At 38.2% G+C, this 22,361-nt stretch overlaps 1 protein-coding gene across 2 annotated transcripts in view; it reads right to left on the minus strand.

The window, feature by feature from the left end:
- Positions 1-22,361, minus strand: part of PARL (presenilin associated rhomboid like) — a 48,697-nt gene that overhangs the window by 7,250 nt on the left and 19,086 nt on the right. For both annotated transcript variants that reach the window (XM_045776604.2, XM_087861455.1), the window contains exons 5-7: positions 12,428-12,523; positions 11,684-11,833; positions 9,741-9,811 (exon numbers count right to left, since the gene is read on the minus strand). In XM_045776604.2, coding sequence (XP_045632560.1) covers positions 9,741-9,811; positions 11,684-11,833; positions 12,428-12,523 — 317 coding nt within the window. The remainder of the gene's footprint in view (positions 1-9,740; positions 9,812-11,683; positions 11,834-12,427; positions 12,524-22,361) is intronic.

Here is a 22,361-nt window from a genome sequence, read left to right on the forward strand (position 1 = left end):
ACAGACAAACCCAACTGGTGGACATTCTATTAAATAACTGACCTGTATTGTTCAAAACTGCTAATGACGTGGGGAAGAAAAAAAAAAGGCTGACCAAAAGCAACAAGTAGGACTACATCAAACCCAAAAGCTTCTGCACAGCAAAGGAAACCATCAACAAAATGAAAAGGCAACCTTCCAAATGCGAGAAAATATTTGCAAATTATATCTGGTAAGGGATTAATTTCTGAAACATATAAAGAACTCACATAACTCAACAGCAAAAAAACACGATCCAATTTAAAATGGGCAGAAAATCTGCAGACATCTTTCCAAGGAAGACATTCAGATGGCCAGCAGACACATGAAAAAGGTGCTCAACATCACTAATCATCAGAGAAATGCAAATCAAAACCTCAATGAGATTATCACCTCACACCTGTTAGAATGGCTATTATCAAAAAGAAAATAACAAGTGTTGGCAAGGATGTGGAGAAAAAGGAACCCTCATGCACCACTGATGGGACTGTAAATTGGTGCAGCCACTATGGAAAACAGCATGGGAGTTCCTAAAAAAATTAAAGACAGACGAGCACCTGGGTGGCTCAGTCCGCTGGGAATCCGACTCTTAATTTCTGCTTAGGTCATGATCTCTGGGTTGGGAGACCAAGCCCCGTGTCAGGCTCCGTGCTTAACAGACTCTGCTTAAGATGCTCTCTCTCTCCCTCTCCCTTTGCTCCTCCCCTCGCCCGTGCACTCTCTCAATAAATTAAATCTTTAAAAAAATGTTTAAAAAAATTAAAAACAGAATTATTCCACTTCTGGGTATTTATCCAAAGACACTAACTCAAAAAGGTATATGCACCCTCATGTTCATACTAGAGTTATTTACAATAGCTAAGTAGGGAAACAACCTAAGTGTCCATCGATGGATGAGCAGATAAAGAAAACATGGTGTACACACACACAAATATTATTCCACCATTAAAAAGGAGGAAATCTTGGGGCACCTGGGTGGCTCGATTAGTTGGGCATCTGACTCATGATTTTGGCTTGGGTCATCATCTCAGGGTTGTGAGATTGAGCCCCATGCTGGGCTCTGGGCTCAGCATGGAATCTACATGGGATTCTCTCACTCTCCCTCTGCTCTGCCCCTTCCCTGCACACTCTCTCTAACATATTAAGTAAAATCTTAAACAAATAAAAGAAGGAAATCTTGCCATTTGTGACAACATGGACTGACCTTGAGGGCATTAGGAGAAATAAGTGGAATAAGCCAGAGAAAGGCAAATACTGTATGATTTCACTTACGTATGGAATCTTAAAACAAAAAGCCAGCCCAGGATATATGGAGAGAACAGACTGGTGGCTGCCAGAGTTGGGGGTGGAGAGGGCCAAAATGGGTGAAGAGGGTCAAAAGGTACAAACTTCCAATTATAAAATAGATAAGTCATGGGGATGTCATGTACAGCATGGCAACCACAGTTAATACTACTGTGTTGCATATTTGAAAGTTGCTGACAGAACAGCTCTTGAAAGTTATCACAAGGAAAAAAATGTGTAACTATAAATGGTAACAGACTTACTCAACTATGTTAACCAGACTTACTATGGTGATCATTTTGCAATATATATAAATATCAAATCATTGTTATACACTGAAACTAATATGTCAACTATACCTCAATTAAAAAAAAAAAAAAGCTGCAGAAGGAAATGTTCCAGCTTTTAGGAGACCAGAGAGACATAACCACTAAATGCAATACATGATCTTAGAGTGGGGAAAATAGCTACAAAAGACATTATTGGGACAACTTACAAAACTGGAATATGTTCTATAAATGAAGTTAAAGTATTATATCAATATTAATTTCCTGAATTTGATAACTGAACTGTGGAAAGATACAAGAATATTCATAATCTTAGAAATATACACTGAAGTATTCATGGGTAAAAGGGCATGATATATGCAACTTACTTGCAAGTAGTTCAGAAACAATAGTATGTATATAGAGAGAAAATGGTAAGTGAAATGTGGCAAAACGTTAAAAACTGTTGTCTGTGTTAAAAACTGGTGACTGTGGTTCAAGAGCCTTTTGCAGTTCTTTCAAAGTGAAACACAGACTTAAATGTAAAACGTAAGATAAAAACCTTTAAAGAAAAGACAGGAGAAAACTCCTTGTGACCATAAGTTAGGCAAATATTTCATAATTATGAGACCAAAAAGCATGATCCTTAAGAAAAAACAAATTAGTAAATCAGACTACATATAAACTAAAAACTTATACTCTTCAAATGACACTCTTAAGAAAAGGCAAGATATAGGCTAAAAGAGAATATTGGCATATCAGAAATCTGGTCAAGGACTTGTATCCAGAATCCAGAACATAAAAAGGAAAGCAATTTAGTTGGGCAAAACATTTGAACACTTCAGAGAAGATATATGGAGAGCAAACAAGCACATGAAAAGTTGATCAACATCATTAATCATTAAAGAAATAAAAATTAAAACCACATAGGTATCACTGTATACTTATTACAAATTAAAAAGACTGACCATATACCAAGTGTTGGTGAGGATGTGAAGAAACTGAAAATCTCACACGCTGCTGGTGAGAAAGTAAAATATTATAACCACTCTGGAGGACTATCTGGAAGGTCCTTAAAAGTTAAATACTTACTTACCATATGATCTGGCCATTCCACTTCCAGATATTAGCCCAAGAGAAATGAAAGCACACATCCATACAAAGAGTATACACTAATATTCACAGCAGCTTCTCTGCAAGAGCTAGAACTAGAAACAACCCAAACGTCCATCACGTGAATGGATATACACATTCCAGCATATTCAGACAATGGAACATTAGTCACCCATTCAAAGGAGTAAACTGATACACACAACGTCAAGGGTGAATTTCAAAGTAACTACAGAGTAATGGAAGCAAGAACAACAAAAAGGAGTATATGCTGGATGATTCCATTAATATTAAACAGTAGAAAGTAAGTACAAATGAAACTCATGACAGAAAGTAGAGAAAGTGCCAGGAATGGGGAGAGAAGCAGAAAGGAAGGGCTAGAGAGGAGCACTGGGAAACTCAGGGATGATGAGTATGCTCATTATCTTGATTCTGGCAATGCTTCCATGGGTGTCCACATGGCTGACCTTACCAATATATATACTTTGTATGTCCAGGTTTTTATATGTCAATTATACCTCATTAAACCCGTTACTTTTCTTTCTTTTTTAAAAGACTTAGGAGTCCTTTGTACTGTAACTTTTCTGTAAGATTTAATTATTTCTAAATAGGATATTTTAAAAAAGACAACAGTGATTTTTTATAAAAGGTGCTCCTATAATTGACAGGAAAACTAGCTCAAGCTGCAGTCCCAGAAATGGGTTGGGTTGGGGTAACTGCAGTATGGAAGGACAGTGCAAATAACCCCTGGAAGGAGAACCAAAGACCTGAGTGAAGGTTAAGTGGACAAAAAAGTCTCCAGTGCTTAGGCTGAAAAAGTGCAAAGAACAACAAGGAAACAATAACCTCAACCGCCTATTAAAGGCACAGGTGAGGGGCGCCTGGGTGGCTCAGTCGTTAAGCATCAGCCTTCGGCTCAGGGCGTGATCCCAGAGTCCTGGGATCGAGTCCCGCATCAGGCTCCTCTGCTGGGAGCCTGCTTCTTCCTCTCCCACTCCCCCTGCTTGTGTTCCCTCTCTCGCTGGCTGTCTCTCTCTGTCAAATAAATAAATAAAATCTTAATAAATAGATAAAAAATAAATTAAAAAATAAAGGTACAGGTGAGTGTTGGTGGAGCCTGCAATTACACAGTGGAGGTCAGGAGCCAGAATTCTGGCTTCTATATTTAAGATCAATTGTCTGCTCTTGTATACTGACCAAACTGGCTTCTGTGTAAGTCTGACTAACACACAAGGTTCTTCTAAAATCCTGACTTCCCTTAACAGGGAGATCACTGGTTGTGTGGAAACACACATATGCACACACGACCTCCATCATTTGTTCACTTTTCCCTGGTTCCCTATTCCAGGTCCTAAATGGGTCATAGCAAATTTCAAGGATATCAGAACCACCTCACAAGACTGATGACATATCTTCCCATAAAACTTGCTCGGTCATGGTGCAACATGTTATATGGACATATTTATATTTATTCGAAAAGATCTGTTCAGCCTGGAACTTCAAAATCTGCCCCCAAAATCTATCAGCACATACTGTATTATGCAGAGTAGATGTCAATGTCACTAAGAATTGGAAAGTTAGAGTGAACAGTGGCTCATCACCTTCCAGGCTTTATAGCATATGAGCAACTCTAGTATCCCAGGTTTACTTTTAAACAAACCTAAAAAAGTCAACTCAACAAAACCCAAAATCAAGTTGAAACCTTATTTTCTGAGAGGACAAAAAACAATAAAATCATACTTTCCTCCAAATGAAGCCAACAGAATTTGATTACCTGATACAAAAGAACATAAGAATTTTGTTAGGTGGCTCTAGATTACTTCTCCACAGATGATTACGTTCTCCATCTAAAGTGCTCATTACAGATATTTTAAAATGAAAGAAAATTCTCATTACTGTGCATTTCTACATAAAGCCAGTTTTTCTGTGACTATATCTTATTGTACTTATTATAAATTATTTTAAAGATAGAGGGCAACTCCACTGTCCTTCTAGAATTTTCTCAAAGTGTCCTTTACCTACACAAACGTAAACATTTATGTGTCTAAATCTCAACTTGCTTTTTTGACAAATGTCTAGGCCTACCCCAAGCACAGGGGCTTTTAAGAATATAATGAAAATGGACCCTTTCTCCTCAGAAAAACTTCACATTCATATATATCTTAGATACAACTCCAGGGAGTCGTAAACCCAATTCAACTCCAGCCATCTGCCTCCATGGTTAGAGATGAAGATCTTTTATTCTCCACAATTTATGTACACTGGTTATGTACTTGCAATTAATATGTGCATATAATTTTGTTTCATAAGTAAATTTTCATAAACAGTTCTTTATATAATCTTCAAATCATATCATTGTTCACATGTGTGATTTTTTTGCACGATGAATTTTAAATGAATTTGCTCTAAGGGGCTTCGTGTTTCCACAAGCTAGTAAGTACAGATAACAACCCTGGCATTACATGTAAAACAAACATAAGAAGACTCCGAAAGGCTGAAAGAGGAAAGCTGACCAGCAAGGAATCCTGGGATCTAAGGAATGACACAATGGTGAGTCCCCTGGGTTTTCCTTTGGCTTCATATAACTCAGACTTGGCTCTGGAGAAGCTCATCACCTGGAAACACCAGAGAACTCAGATAAAATGGGTCCATCCCCACACCCTAAAATGCTCTCTGTAGCCAAAGGACCAAGAAAGCGTAGCCTAGCAAGACGATCAACTTTTAGATGATAGCCACTCTACTCCAGCCGAACAGAAGAACAAGCTGTGGCCCAATCCCCATCAACAAAGGCTGAGTGGAGGGCCTAGACTTCTACCCTTGCAGACTGCAACCCAGCATCCCAGTACTGTTGACAGGGTAGTGTCAGTGGAGGTCATGTGGGCAGCAGTAACAAGGTTACCCTGGTCCTCCTAGCCAGGAGAGGTCTACAAAGGAGACTGAGCTCCCGAACTCCCAGTCCTGCCCTTTAGTAACAAGAGCCCTGGTGCCCTAGGTGTCAAAGGAGTAGGAAACCTGGACTTCCACCTCACCAGACACTAATGGTCAATACACCCCTTCCCCTCCTCAGAGTTAGGAGGCAGCCTCATAAACAGTAGAATTAGATTCAAAGTCTCATAATATCCAAAATGTTCAGGTTTCATTTAAAAATCATTCACCATACCAAGAACCAGAAAAATCTCAACCTGAATGAGAAAAAACAATAGACCCCAACAAGATGACACAGATATTAAAACTGTCTGACATTTTATTTTCTTAAGATTTTATTTATTTGAGAGAGAGTGCAAACGTGCAAGCAGGGGGGAGGGGCAAAGGGAGAGGATCTCAAGCAGGCGCCCCACTGAGCGCAGAGCCTACCCAGGGCTTGATCCCATGGCGCATGAGATCATGACCTGAGCCAAAACCAAGACTCAGACACCCAACTGACTGAGCCACCTGGGCACCCTGTCTGACGAGCATTTTAAAACAGCAATTATAAAAATACTTTAATGAGCAATTACAAGCATGTGAAAAATAGCACAGAAATAGAAAAGCTCAAAGAAACGGAAGACACCATGAACAATGTAAACTTTAGAACTGAAAAATATAGTATCCTAGATAAAAACACTCAATAAATGGGCTGAGGCAGAATGGAAAGGAAAAAGAAAACAGTGACCTTGAAACAGAATAGCAATGACCCAGTCTGGACAACAGAAAGACAAGACTGAAAAAAAGTAACCAAATTTCAGGGACCCATGAGATTATAAGTGATCTAACATCATGTCATCGGAGTTCCAGAGGAGGGAGAAAGGGTGAGGCTTTATTTAAAGTAGTAATGGCTGAAAATTTCCCAAAAGACAAACTTTAGATTCAAGCAGCTAAGCAAACCCCAAACAAGATCAACACAAAGATATCCATGACGAGACAGGTCAAACTTCTGAAAACTAAAGACAAAAAAATCTTCAAAGAGAGCAGCAACACCTTATATAGGCAAAAAGCTATTTGAACAACAAAGGATTTCTCTTCAGAGACTATGGAGGCCAAAACGAAGGGGCACAACATTTTTCATGTGCCAAAGAAATGTGAGCCAAGGATTTTTTATCCAGTGAAAATATCCTTCAGAAATGAAGGGGCAGAAAACCTAAGAGAATTTATCATTAGCAGACCTACCTAAAAGAATGACTAAAGAAAATTCCTTCAATAAAAAGAAAATGATAGATGGAAGAAATCTTGAAACATCAGGGAACAGAACAATGGAAAAAGTAAAAATTATGCATAAATACAATAGTTTCCTCCTCCTTGGAATTTTCTAAATGATGCTTAGTGGTTGAAGCACATATAATAAACAACAGTGGCCAATATTCTAAATGTATACGGAGGAAATACTTAGAACAATTGTAATTTGAGGAAGATACAGGGATGAAAATGGAGGCAAGGTTCACCTCACTCAACCACCACCAGCAGACTGTGGTAAGTGGTGCATATATATATTGTCATAACTAGAGCAACCACGAGAAAGCTATACAAAGAATACACTCCAAACACTACAGATAAATCAAAATGGAATTCCAAATGAAATCTGTTCTAGTGACCATTTTATTTTACTTGCAACCCTGTAGGAAGAGCCTAAAGATACTTTCCTAATTTAGCAGAGAATTCGCTTTACATACAGATTAAATCGGTGATACTTAAATCAATGAAGTTACAGCAAGTTATCATAATGTTAGTGAGCACATTGGCCTATGATAAATTACAGCATGAAGTGAAAAAAGTTCTCTAACATTTTAACAAATGCTGTTTCCTATAACAAATATTTTATTGATCTTTGCCATCTCAAGATTAAGGGTCACATTTCACAGACAATAAACTTTTGAAAAGCAGGCTAAAGAAAAGCTTCCTACCAATAATTACTAAAAAACAATTTTTAAGTGAGATTCAGAACACACAGAGCTCTAACTAAACAAAACCCTTACCAAAATCCAGTCAGTATTCTTGCTCCCTAGTGCCAACATGTTAATTGACAAATATTCTTTAATAGTCCCTTTCATCCTTTATCAAAGGATGATGATGAAGCCAGTAAGACTAATACTTCATATTTTCTAACACAACTTTGTCAATAGTATTTTTTTTCCAGCTTTCTCACTAAAAATGCCATTATTTCTGGTGATTTTGTTTTAATTATTGGGGACAATAATTTTATCCTGACATGGCTCTACGGAATTTTGATGACTGAACAGGAACTCCCACTACCACATTTCTTAGTATATGCTCCTTATTACGCTACGCATTCTAAAGACACTTGCACTGCAGACCTGAAAGAGAGGTGTTATCCCCATTTTATACAGAGAAACTGAAGTTCAGAGAGGTTCGGTAATATGTTCTAGAAATCACAGGTAAGTGACAGAGCTGGAATTCAAACCTAATCTAATTCCAAATAGCATGTGCCACACTCTTTTCATCCTGGACTTGTTTCTTATCTGTAAAATGAGAATACTACTTGTCTGAAGACACATCACAATGCCCTCCCAGGGGCACCTGAGGGGCTCAGTTAGTTGGGCACCCAACTCTTGATTTCAGCTCAGGTCATGGTCTTGGGGTCGTGGGATCAAGCCCCATGTTGGGCTCTGCACTCAATGCAAAATCTGCATGAGGATTCTCTCTCCTTCTGCCCCTCCCTCCACTCCTGCTCTCTCTTTCCAAAGTAAATAAATTTTAAAAAGCCCTTCCACATCCCCTCAGTTAATGAGAAATATCTCCTTACTCTCAGGATACCCAAAGTTCTCTAGAGAACACTTGGCCCGTTTAGTGTATATCACATACGTGTGTGATGTTTTTTCCCCAACTAAAGTCAGAGTCCATTTCTGATTCATCCCAGTGGTCTTCGCTGCCTTCACATAACAGGTGCTTAGTTGGTGAATGAGGTAAAGAATAGGATTTGAAATACGCAAATCATATCGGATCCAAATTTTGTATATAAAACATTCCATGAAGGGAAAAAGGAGGGCTTAAGAAATCAAGTAGGTGATAGGATAAGATATAGGTCTCATTAGGAAATTAAGTACACACAAATCTGAGGATCACACACATTATGGGATGATCACATAAGAATTATTTTTCTAAAAATGAACCTTCAAGAAGTTTCTTTAAATATGAAATCCCCTATTTGAATGCATTTAATGATTTGCATTTAAATATGTACAAAATGAATGTGTAGTCTTTAGAGAAATGTTATGCAAAGATTTCCATGTGCCTAGAAATCTGCCATTAAACTCAAAAGAAAACACATTTGCGTTTTTTGGTTTTTTGTGTTTTTGTTTTTAAGCATCCAGAACTTAACTCCTAAAGACAGGAACTGTGATCATCTTGCTCACTGGCTGTAGTACAGTGCCTACTAGTCTAATCTGCGTAGCAGACACTCAAATAGTGACTAAACAGAAGGATATAGTACCAGAATGAAAACTGTAATTATTTTCAATTTTCCAATGCTAGATCAGGCTCCCTGGTTTTGGAGATTGGACACCCACTGTTCTGACTACTCTTCTTGATTTGTACTCTCCCAATAAGTATAGATATATTTTTTTTAATTTTTATTTATTTATTTGGAATAGGAAGTATTTTTTTTTAAGATTTTATTTATTTATTTGACAGAGAGAGACAGCGAGAGAGGTAACACAAGCAAGGGGAGTGGGAGAGGGAGAAGCAGGCTTCCCGCCGAGCGGGGAGCCCGATGTGGGGCTCGATCCCAGGACCCTGGGATCATGACCTGAGCCAAAGGCAGACGCTTAAGTGCTGAGCCACCCAGGCACCTCCCAGTAAGTATATATAAATGACCAATAGTTAAAAGCTATAGCCTGAAGTTTACAAGGCTCTACAAACCTACGAATTCTAAATTAGATACAGATTAGTTAGCAGCATTGCTTCAAATGTTAATTTCCTGGCTTTGATAACTGTACTGTGGTTCTGTATGTAACAGCAGGGTAAAGGGTATATAGAAGTCATTGTAATAATTATGCAACTTTTCTGTAAGCCTAAAATTATGTCAAAATGAAGTTAAAAACTATGAAAATTTACATTAGAAATACTTACTGCACCAAGTGATGGTCCATATCTCCCTGTAGCGACTTTACACACATAACTGACAAAATTGGAAATAACACCTGGGAAACAAATCACATTTTGATAATTTTAATGAAGTATAAAAATGGTTTCCATTTCTGATCTCCACCCCACAGAGACTAACTAACAGCGTCGGATTTCTACCTGGGTCAGTACAAGGTGCAGGCATGAATACTTAACACTCTCACTTCAGGTATTTATAAGAAAAGTCTGGCCAACTGCACAACTTACTGAGTGACACAGGGTCATTCACTTTACTTCTCAGTTCTCACTTTTCTCATCTATAACACGAAAGAGACTAGTTCCAAACTCACCAACTGTCTGGGAATCCTCTGGGCTGCACTCCAAACGCTAAATCAGATTCTCTGGAGCGGGACCAGGGAATCTATATTTTACTCAGCTTGCCAAACGACTCTGCCGCAGATCTAGACTAGATGATCTTTTACAAGTCCCTTTGGCTCCAGTGTCATCTAAGCGGAATGTGGCTCATTTTTAAAAACAACTTCCTAGAGAGCAGGAATTAATGGCACCTGAAACAGACCCGTTTACACCTACAACAATACAACTAGTGCCTGCGGAAAGAACTACACACTTCTGTCACAGGCCAAAGGTGTTGCTCGGGTTCTAGTGCATGGATATTTAATTAAAACTGATTAGGTACCCATTCTGGGCCTTGTAGTAGATGTTTCTATTTAATCCTTTCTACAACCCCATCATAAAAGTATCATTATCCTCAGAGAGGTGTATAGTCTTTTCTGCAACATCACACAGTAAGTAGCAGAAATAGATCTAATAAAACTCGGTCTTCTGACGTCAAGTTCTCAAGTGCTTTTTTTCACACTACAGTATGATTCCCAGATATACTGTTTTTTATTATACTTATTTTTTTAAAGATTTTTATTTATTTGTGAGGGAGAAAGAGAATGAGTAGGGGAGAGAGCATGGGTGGGGCTGGGTGGTGGGAGGCAAAGAGGGAGAGGGAGGCAGACTCCCCACCACAGGGCTTAATCCCAGGACTCTAGAATCATGACCTAAGCTGAAGGCAGATGCTTAACTGACTGAGCCATCCAGGTGCCCCAATATACTGTCTTTAAATGAAGGGATTTCAGGGGTGCCTAGCTGGCTCAGCTGGAAGAGCATGTGACTCTTGATCTCAGGGTTGTGAGTTCAAGCCCCATGTTGCATATAGAGATTATTTAAAAAAATAAACATAAAGATTTTTTAATTAAAAGAATGGATTTCAGAAATGAATTTTTATGCTGTGTGGTTTTTAAATAAGTATTTTGCAGACAGAGAGGTAAAATTTAACTGACTTCTTGCCAGTTCAGTAGCATCTAGGAACCTGGAGTCCACTACTACCATTTCCTAGTTGAAATAAGGAAATGATGTTATCTCCAGGACCGACTGGAGTGGTTCCAAACTAAGATATATGCTAGCAGCAAAGATAAACTCATTCTTGACAATGTTATATACAAAGTTCTGATGTAAAACTCTCTGGAAACTGAACACACCGTGGTAAATAAGCTTAAGGTTATTTAACAAAGATCCAGATGATTGAGACAGCCAGGAAGTCTGGGAAGCACCTATTTATAAAATGGTGGACCTAAGCTAAAGAAACGAAGGCCTAATGAGATAAAAATGACATTCTTAAATTCTACACTAAACCTTAACTCCTGTCTATCCTGATTCAAAACTAAACATACCTAAATAATTTAAGAAGAAACCAGCAAAAGGAGAAGCAGAAAAGATAACAACCCCACTGGTCTGTGGTATCCTCCTCTATAAACAGTTTGTACAACTCTATATATACAATCTTCATGTGGAGAATATGGCTACACTCATTCCCTTCCTTCCTTCTTCGGGTAGGTGGAAGTGCTTATAATCGGAAAGATCCCCAGATTGAAGCTTATTACCTGCAGATAAGTAAACTGCCATGAACTGCTCTTGACCCAGAATGTTCACTATGCTGGAGGAGAAGCTCCACAAAACATACATATTTGCAGCCATGTGAAACAAGGAGAAATGACTGAATGTTGACAGCAACATTGGAGAACAAAGGACCTCTACAAGAGAAAGAAAAATAGTCTGGTAATCATAGGACACACAGCCATGATCTAAAAATCATCTGTTTTAGATTTTTTCGATTTTTTTCATTACTATTACGAAAAACTCAAAATAGGAAACAAAAATAGAGCCAATTAAAAAGTTTAAATAAGATGGTTTACCATAGTATTTTTCAAGGTGGTAAAAAGCTATCTTAAATTTCTTCTACTTAGTAAGCAACCAGTAACAATTCTCAGTTCAATGAAAGCAACTTGTCGTCCTTATGGCAAAAGTTACTTAGAAAAAAGAAATTATTTCAATTACAGATATGAAGTTGTGTATAACAGTATCCTCCAAGAGTAAACTTGTAGTGACTATGGATCTTGCGTCATTAAAAAGTACATATCTACTATGTGCAAGGCACATATTAGGTACCTGGGACATAAGACGAAGAGAGATGAGGTCCCTTTCCTCACGGAGCTTACAGTCTATCTTCTGGATTTTGCTTATAATTGTTGACAAATAACTCATCCTTTTTATAGCATTTCAATTAACATAAGGCATATTTCTTTCATATCACCTCTACCTCAAAATAAAGTCATAAGCAGACTTACTTGAGGCTGGGTTGGATGTGAAATATCTGATCATTGTCCGCTGTAGAGAAGGTACTCTCCATAAACAGAATACAAAAACATTTGCTGCTATGATACCTACAAAATAAAGATATATAACTTAGGGAGGTTAAAAACAGGAACAAAGAAGTGTGATTTCAAAGTCCACCTGAATAAGATTTTCTACCACAATTATTTAAAAGTATTATATACTTGGGGTGGTGGTGAGGGAGAGCAAGCTAAGGAAAGTAAGTGAAATCAATGTTTCTTAAGTATCAAACTATATGCACTGGTACAGTCAGAAAATTCCTGGGAAACCTCAAATGCTCTAGAAGCTGACTTCTGTCATTCAGATCCATATTTTACTTCTACAGAACAGTTTACTCTTCTCGAAAAACAATAATCAGATCTATAATTATTGTTTGAAAAAGGCCATGCCAGAGACAAGTAATGTACAGAACTGGGTTCTCTGGCCAAGACCAGAAAAGCTATATTATATAACATGCTTCTTTTTCCACAGGGAATAATATACTTCTTAAACTTATAGAAACATCTATGTATCATCTGGGTAAATGAAGATCCACTTGTCTGAGAAAAATGCTTGTTAGATAAGAATTCAGGAACAATCTGGAAGAATTTTCCAACTGCTTTTGAAACTGTTTACATGTGGGAGTTAAGTGACTATTTCATTTTTCTGCAAGAACTAATGTTGCTAGAACTACCACTAAATTGAGTACGTTTTTTATTTAATGACAGAATTAACTATTCAGTCACATTTTCGTGAAAAATTAAGTTTTTCTTAAAAGTATAAACCTTAAAAACCACGTTAATTTTAAAGTACCACAACTCCTTGCCCATGTAGTAGGCACTCATCTACTTGAATTAAAGGAATTTAAACATTTATTCATTCCTCCAGTTTCTTTCAGCAATAGGCAATTAGCCCTTTCAGCTTCTTCAATGACTGTAAGCACTGAATCCAGCAACGTTCCGGTAAGAGATTTATTTTAGAAGAGATTCACTGTAGAATCCACCGGCTGCTACACCTCGCAGTTACCTTTGGCTTCTATATTTGCTCACTCTGTGAGGCTCTCAGCTGCACCTTGGCATTACCAGTCTCTCCAGTTCTTGCTCTCCCATTTGAGCATTAGGTAGGAGAGGAAGCTACCATTTTTCACAGATTTTAAGACACTGTCTCCATTTTAGTATCTGTAATCAGGATGCATCTTACAACTGGTGGTGTGTCAGAACACTTTCAAAGATGGTGAGGACGACAGTATTCACGAAAGGATGGGGAAAAGAGGTCACCAGCAAGGCACGTAAGAGTACTATGTACACCTCGCAATGAGGAGCCTGAAACCCTGGGCAGGGAGGGTGGGCAGAGGAAAGGTGGAGCCTCCTCAGATGGAGGAACAGACCTCAGAGGGCTCATCCTAAGGAAGTGAGCAATGATTAGTGTTGCTCTGGTTTGCTTAGTTTCTTTGAGAAGAGTTACACATCTTTATTACCCAGAGAATTCTCTGAGGTCTAGGTTTTTGTACACAGTGATTGGTAACTTGGCATAAAGAAGCCCTGAGAATAGTCTGGCCCCAGGCTTCCATGATCACAAAGATAATCAGGGCTATACAGTTTGCTCCTCTTGCAGTACAATGCAAAGAAAGCAAGGTGGGGTCCCTGAACCTGCCTGCTAGGCTGGAAAATGGCAACAACTACCCTGTGTGTTCCGTAGGCTACTTTCTGAAACCAGTGACATACAGCACAGACTTCTGGAAACTGCAAGCACCACAGCACTGCACAGAAGTAGACAGTGTCTCTGGCTGAAGAGATTACAACTAGGGAAAAGACTTGAAAAAGGGGAAGATAACCAAAGAGATCAAGGTTAACAGTAACCAAAGAGTTAACATCGCCAAGTTTTCAATCAAAATGTTAAGAGGCCTTTTTCAGTAAATCATGACAGAATATTGGCAATGGAACACATTGCGGTTAAACCCCTCCCTTTATAGACCTGTGGTTTATGGTTAAGAATCCCATCAGCGAACAACTGAACATACATACCCAAATTACGCACACAAATCATTGTCATACACTCACAAATTAAAAAGAAATTACAAGAGTAAGATGCAGTTATTTTCCTCCACGCATATCCCATTTTGAAGGTCATTTATAGATGAGAAAACTGAGGCTCTAAGAGATACAAATTTTCAGAGAGCCAAATTCAGTGGCCAAGCCAGAATTCCCAATCTAGGGCTCTTTCTACCATACACAAAGACATGGATAGCCAACAGGATTTCTTTTGACCTTGGTCACTCTAGGACTTCAGACCAGACAAGGGGCCCCTTATCTAGGAAACAGCATGGTTGGTCCACAGAAGCCAGTGAACAGGAGAGGATATGTGGTAATCCTAGCCCGGAAGCAGCACTGCACATTGTCTAAAGGTATGGGTAAAGGAGCCCAGCAGAACTGACTCTGTCCTACTTATACTATAATCCAGGCAAGAAGCCTAACCTCTCAACCTTAGTTTCCTCTTCTGTAAAATAGGGGTAATAAAATCTACCTTAAAGAGCTGAGTGCTGATTGATTAAATGAGAAAGCACAATTAAATGCAGCAGTCACACAGTGAAACCCCATAGATGAAAAATAAAGTAGAAAGGGAATGGCCTTTTCTGGTCTGAATCCTAGGTATGCCACTTAGTAGCTTTGTGGTTTGCAGGATTTCATCCCCTTCACTTTAGTTACCTCATTTGTAAAACGAAGCTAATACTTCCTGTATCTTATAAAAGTTGTAGTGAGGCTTAAACAAAATACTACATGCACCTAGTATGCAGAAACTCAAATAATGATTCCCTCCTCCTCCTTTTCCTTTGAGAAGTAGAACTGCTTAAGGTCTTTGCTTCTATCTCCATTTAGAAGGAGTGTTACTCACCTCCTCCTGACTCAGAAAACTCTTAGACAAGCTTGACACTGCTGATTTGGGAAGTTTGCTGCTGCCTCAACACCTACCTTTACCAAAAGGGATGCAATGGATTACATTAGTGAGAATAATGAAGCAAGGACCTTGAAAAATTCTCTCCTTCACAAAGCAATGAAAAAATTGGCAAAAATGTCAGAATCAACTTTTTCAGAACTCTGGAAACTAGCTAAAGGCTTGCAGCAACTCAGCATTTAAGAAAATGGTGAATCTCAAAAGGAACAACAAATTGGGGGCATTTTAACTTGCCCTGGTCCCAACCCTTACTTGCCAGCTACAAGCTGAAGCTATAAACTATGAAAACAATACATATTTCCCCTGCCGTCTCACAACCACGAAAGGTAGCACAGGGAGCTAGAACTCTTTCAAAGCCTTATTCCCAAAGAATTGTTATCATCTGACCTATCTGATAATAGTTCCCTGCAAGACCCCAGCTGCAAGGCTGTCTATATTTGACTTGACTGGAACCTCAAGTGCAAAATTCCTTTCCCCAGAGGGCATCTGTCAAAAACAATTACAGGCTAGTGTTTTAAGTTCATGGCTGCCTAAGGGGGTGGATAATATTTGGAGTAAACAAGAGACCAAAAATCTTAAAAGGAAAAGCTGAAGAATGAGATGTCCATAGGAACTTATAATACCTCAATATATTCCTGGGATCTTGTACACCATAAGCATAACAAGAAAAAATAGACTTTAAAGACAGATTTGTTAATAGACACAAAGAAGGACATTATATAATGATAAAAGAAGATAGAACATCTTCTTGATATATCAATATAGCTATTATAAACATACATGCTCCTAACAATAGAATCCCAAAATATATAAAGCAAAAATTGAACTAAAGAGAGAAATACACAGCTCAACAATAGAGAGGTCAATACCTTATTTGCAATTATAGATTAGATGATCAGCAAGGAAACAAGACTTGAACAACACTATAAACCAACTAGGCCTGACAGACATCTATAAAACACTCAACAGGGGCACCTGGATGGCTCAGTCGCTTAAGCATCTGACTCTTGATCTCAGAATGCTGAGTTCAAGCCCCGTGAAGCCTACTTAGAAAAACAAAACCCTCAACAACAAGACAATACATTCTTGGGACACCTGGGTGGCTCTGTCAGTAAAGAATGAGACTCTTGATCTTGGGTTTGTGGGTTTGAGTGACACGTTGGGTGTGGAGATTACTCAAAAATAAAATCTTAAGTGGCGTCTGGGTGGCTCAGCTGGTTAAGCATCTGCCTTCGGCTCAGGTCGTGATCTCTGGGTCTGGGGCTCAAGCCATGCGTTGGGCAGGGAGTCTGCTTCTCCCTCTCCCTCTCCCTCTTCCCCCACTCGTGTTTCCTTTCTCTCTCTCAAGTGAGTAAATAAAATCTTTTTAAAAACCAGATCATCGAGCCTTACATCGGAAACCGGGGATGTACTGTATGGTGACTAACATAATATAATAAAAAATCATTAAAAAAAAAAAAAAAAAAACCAGAAACAATAAATTCTTTTCAAGTGTACACGTAACATTACCCAAGATAGACCATATGTTCAGCAACAAAGCAAGTCTCAAAAAATTTTAAAACACTGAAATTATATAAAGTATGTTCTCTGACCACAATGGAATGAAATTATAAACCCATAATACATTAGAAGTCATAAATATGTGGAAATTAACACACTCCTAAATAACCAATACATAGCTGCTATGGACTGAATTATGTTCCACTAAGATTCATATCTTTAAGCCCTAACGTGATGGTTTTTGGGGATGGAGTCTTTGGGAGGTAACTGGATTTAGATGAGGTCATGAGAGTGGGGACCCCATGATGGGATCAGTTTCTGTATAAGAGAGATAAGAAAGAGCTTGCTCTTGCTCTCTCCCCCTGCCATATGACACAGCAAGAAGGTGGCAGAAGAGAGTTCTCACCAAAATCCAACCATGATGGCACACTGATCTTGAAGTTCTATCCTCCCAAATTTTGAGAAAATAATTTTCTGTTGTTTAAGCCACCCAGACTATGGCATCTTGTTATGACAACCCAAGCTGCTAAAACAATACTAACACTTACAGAGTACAGCAAAAGTAGTGCTGTGAATGCTACATTAAAAAAGAATAACGATTTCAAATCAATAATCTAACCTTCCACCTTAAGAAACTAGAAAAATAAAAAGAGCAAACACAAAGCAAGCACACAGTTTGGATGAATGAAGGAATAAAAAAAAATTTTTTTTAATTAATGAAACCAAAAGTTGGTTATTTGAAATGACCAAAATTAACAAACCTTTAGGGAGAGTGACAAAGGAAAAAAACAAACAAACAAACAAACAAAAACACCTCGAGTTACTAGAATAGGAATGAAAGCAGAATGTTAAAAGGATTATAAGACAATACTATGAACAACTGTATACCAACAAAGGAGAACTTATATGAAATTGACAAATTCCTAGAAATACACAAACCATTGAAACTGACTCAAGAAAAAACAAGTCTGAATAGGCCTATAAGAAACAGAGATTGAATTTATTTAACAAAAAAAAAAGCTTCTCACAAAGAAAAGCCCAGGACTAGATGGCTTTACCAGTTCATTATTTTCCTAGGGCTGCTATAGTAAATTACCACAGATTTGGTGACTTAAAACCACAGAAATGTATTCTCTTGAAGTTCTGGAGGCTCGACATCTGAAATCAAGTTGTTGCTAGGTCATGCTTCTTTCTGAAGACTCTAGGAAAGACTCCTTCCTTCCCTCTTCCTAGCTTCTGGTGGCTTTTGGCTATTCTTGGCATTACTTAGCTTATTGCTGCATCACTCCAACCTTTGCCTCCATCTCTTCACATGACCTTCTTTTCTGTAGGTCTTTTAGTCTTCTCTTGTTATAAGGACACAAATAATTAGGTTTAGGACCCATCTTAATTTAGTATGATCTCACTGTTATCAGTTACATCTGCAAAGACCCTATTTCAAATAAAATAACACTGAATTTCTGGGTGGACAAGAATTTTGTGGGGACACTGTTCAATTTATTACAACTGGCAAATTCTAGCAAAGATAAATGAGAATTAACACCAGTCCTTTTCAAATGCTTCCAAAAAAGAGAAGAGGAAAAAATATTTCCCAACTCATTCTATGCAGCCGGTATTACCTTGATATCAAAACCAAAGACATCACAAAAAAAACTACCAATATCTTTTATGAACATGGATAGAAAAATTCCTATGAAAATAGTAGCAAACCAAATCCAGCAGCATATAAAGAGGATTACAAACGATGACCAAGTACAGTTTATCCCAAGAACACAAAACTGATTCAACATATGATAGTCAATGTAACAGTCCCTTATGAACACAGATGGAAAAACCCTCAGGAAAAACTAACAAACCAAACCTAGCAGCATAAAGAAAGGATTATAAATCATAAACAAGTGGAATTTATCTCAAGAATGCAAAATTGGTTCAACATACAGCCAATGTAATACTCCGTTATTAATAAAGACTCACTATCCCCAGTTTGAAAACTTATGACACAAAGCTATGGTAATCAAGACAGTATGGCATAAGAATAGACATACAGATCAATGGAACAGAACTGAGAGCCCAGAAGTACATCCATACATTTATGATCAATTGTTTTTTTACTGTGGTCCCAAGACAAATCAACAGGGAAAGAACAGTCTTCTCAGCAAATGGTGCTGGGACAAGTGGATATCCAACCACAAAAAAATGAATTTGGGTCCCTACCTTAAACCAATTACAAACATTAACTCAAAATGAACCAAAGGCCTAAAGGTAAGAGCTGAAACTACAAAACACTCTGAAGAAAACACAGGTACAAATTCTTGTGACGCTGGATTAGGCCACTATTTTCTTGATGTGACATTTAAAGCACAAAATAAAAAAATACATGAAATGGACTTAATCAACATTAAAAACATTTGTCATAGCATAAGGTATAGAGTTGTCAAATCACTATGCTGTATACCTAAAACTAATGTAATATTGTATCAACTATATTTTGATTAAAAATAAACTTAAAAACATTTGTGCTTCAAAGAACACTATTAATAAAGTGATAAGACAACTCACAGTATAGGAAAAAATATTTGCAAATCATATACCTAATAAGGATCTAGAATCCAGAATATATAAAGAACTCTTATAACTCAATAAAAGGACAACTCAAAAAATAGGCAAAGGATTTAAACAGACATTTCTCCAAATAAGAATGAATGGACAGAGGTGCCTGGGTGGCTTAGTCAGTTAAGCATCCAGACTCGATTTCAGCTCAGGTCATGATCTCAAGGTCGTGAAACTGATTCCCGCATCAGGCTCCATGGAGCCTGCTTAAGATTCTCTCTCTCCCTCCACCCTCCCCTCCTGCTCTCTCAAAAAAAGAATCAATAGACAACTGCACACTAAAAGATGCTTAGCATTACTAGTCACTAGGGAAATGCACGTCAAAACCATGAGATACCACTTGCCACACATTAGGATGGCTTTAAAAAAAAGGAAATCAGAATTGGCAAGAATATGATGAAGAAACTGAAACTCCTGTGCCTTGCTGGTAAGAATGTAAAATGGTACAGCCACTCTAAAAAACAGTTTGGCAGTTCCTCAAAAATTAAACATAGAATTACTGTATGATCCAACAATTCCACCTCTAATTACATACACAAAAGAACTGAAAGGGACTCAAAACAGAGACTTGTACATGAATGTCTGTAGGAGCATAATTCATAATAGTCAGAGATTGAAATAACCCGAATATCCATTGACAGACAGATGAACAAAATGTGAACACATACAACGCAAAATGATTAAGCCTTAAAAAAATTAAAAAAGAAATTCTGATACATGCTACAATATGGACAAACCTTAAAAACAGTATGCTAAGCAAAAGAAGCCAGACACAAAAAATCTATTTTATAATTCCACTTAAATGAGGTATAGGCAAATTCAGAGACAGAAATAGAATAGTGGTCACCAGGGGTTAAGGGGAAGGGGAAACGGGAAATTATTTAATGGGTACAGTGTTTCTATTTGCGATGATGAAAAACTTCTGGAAATGGATGGTGGCAATGGCTGCACAACATTGTGAATGTACTTAATGCCACTAAATTGTACACCTACCAGCTAATAGGATTATTTTTATGTTTTGTATACTTTACCACAATATAACGCAAAAAAAATACATAGTCACTGATATATTAGGGAAAAAAAAAAGACAATAAATGGAATCCTCATACAGTTCTTGAGGGAACGTAAAATGGTGCAGCCACATTAGAAAACGATTTGGCAATTCTTCAAAAAGAAAACATGGGGAAAAGTAGATATCCACATGCAAAAGAATGAACTTGGACTCTCACACCATATACAAAAACTAACTAAAAATGGATTAAAGTCCTAAATGTGAATGCAAAAACTACACAACTCCTAAGAAAACGGAGGAAATGCCTCGTAACACTGAACTTGGCAATGATTTTTTCGATATGACACCAAAAGCATGGGCGACACAAGCAAAAATAGACAAATAGAACATCAGACCTAAAAACTTCTGTCCAGGGGCGCCTCAGTGGCTCAGCTCGTTGAGCGTCTGACTCTTGATTTTGGCTCAGGTCATGATCTCAGGGTACTGAGATGTGGGGCTCCTTGCTGAGCATGGAGCCTGCTTGGGATTCTCTCTCTCTCTGTCCCTCGACTCCCCCCTCCCGCCCCACCTTCTCTGAAAAAATAAAAAACCAAAAACAAACCCACAACAAACATTTTTAAGATTTTATTTATTTATGTGACAGAGAGACAGCCAGCGAGAGAGGGAACACAAGCAGGAGGAGTGGGAGAGGAAGAAGCAGGCTCATAGCGGAGGAGCCCGACGTGGGGCTCGATCCCGGAAGGCCGGGATCACACCCTGAGCCGAAGGCGGACGCTTAACGACCGCGCTACCCAGGCGCCCCAACCCACAACAAACTTTTGCCCAAGGTACACAATCAACACAGTGAAAAGGCAATCTACAGAATGAGAGAAAATATTTGCAAATCACTTATCTGATAAAGGGTTAATATCCAGAATATATTTAAAAACAAAAACAAAAACAAAAAACTCCAACAATCAACAAAAACGTCAAAAACCTGATTAAAATAGGCGAAGGACCAGAACAGACATTTATCCAAAGATGACAGTCAAATGGCCAACAGGCATCTGAAGAGATGTGCAACATCACTAATCACCAAAGAAATGCAAATCAGAACCACAATGTGTCACCACACCCCCAACAGGATGGCTACTATCAAAAAAACAGAGAAGGAAATAACAAGCACAGTGCTGCCAAGGATGTGAAGAAATTAGAACTCTCGTGCACTGCCGGTGGCATTGTAAAATGTGCACCCACAGGGCGCCTGGCTGACTCAGTCAGCAGAGCATGTGACTCCTGATGTCGAGGTTGTAAATTCAAGCCCCACACCGGATGTAGAGATTACTTAAAAATAAAATCTTTAAAAATAAAATAAAATGGTACAACCACTGTGGAAAACAGTATGGAAATTCCTCAAAAAATTAAAAACAGAACTACCACATAACCCAGCAATCCCACTTCTGAGTATATATCCAAAAGAACTGAAAGGAGGATCTCAAAGATATTTGCACATCCGTGTTCATAGCAGCACTCTTCTCAATAGCCAAGAGGTAGAAGCAACTCAAATGTGTCTATCGATGAATGAATGCATGAACGAATGTAGTATATACACACAATGGAATAAATTATTTAGCCTTAAAAAGGAAGCAAATCTTATCACATGCTACAACATGGATGAACCCTGAGGACATTATGCTGAGGGAAATAAGCCAGTCACAAAAGATAAGTACTGTCTGATTCCACTTACATAAGGTATACAGTCAAATTTACAGAAATGAAGTGGCACGTTGGTTACCAGGAGCTGAGGGGGAAAGTCAAAATTGTGCATAGAGTTTCAGCTTTACAAGACAAAAGAG

The sequence above is a fragment of the Ursus americanus genome, chromosome 4 (assembly GCF_024610735.1).
Source record: "Ursus americanus isolate L20-20 chromosome 4, mUrsAme1.1.p, whole genome shotgun sequence".
Classification (NCBI taxonomy): Eukaryota; Metazoa; Chordata; class Mammalia; order Carnivora; family Ursidae; genus Ursus; species Ursus americanus.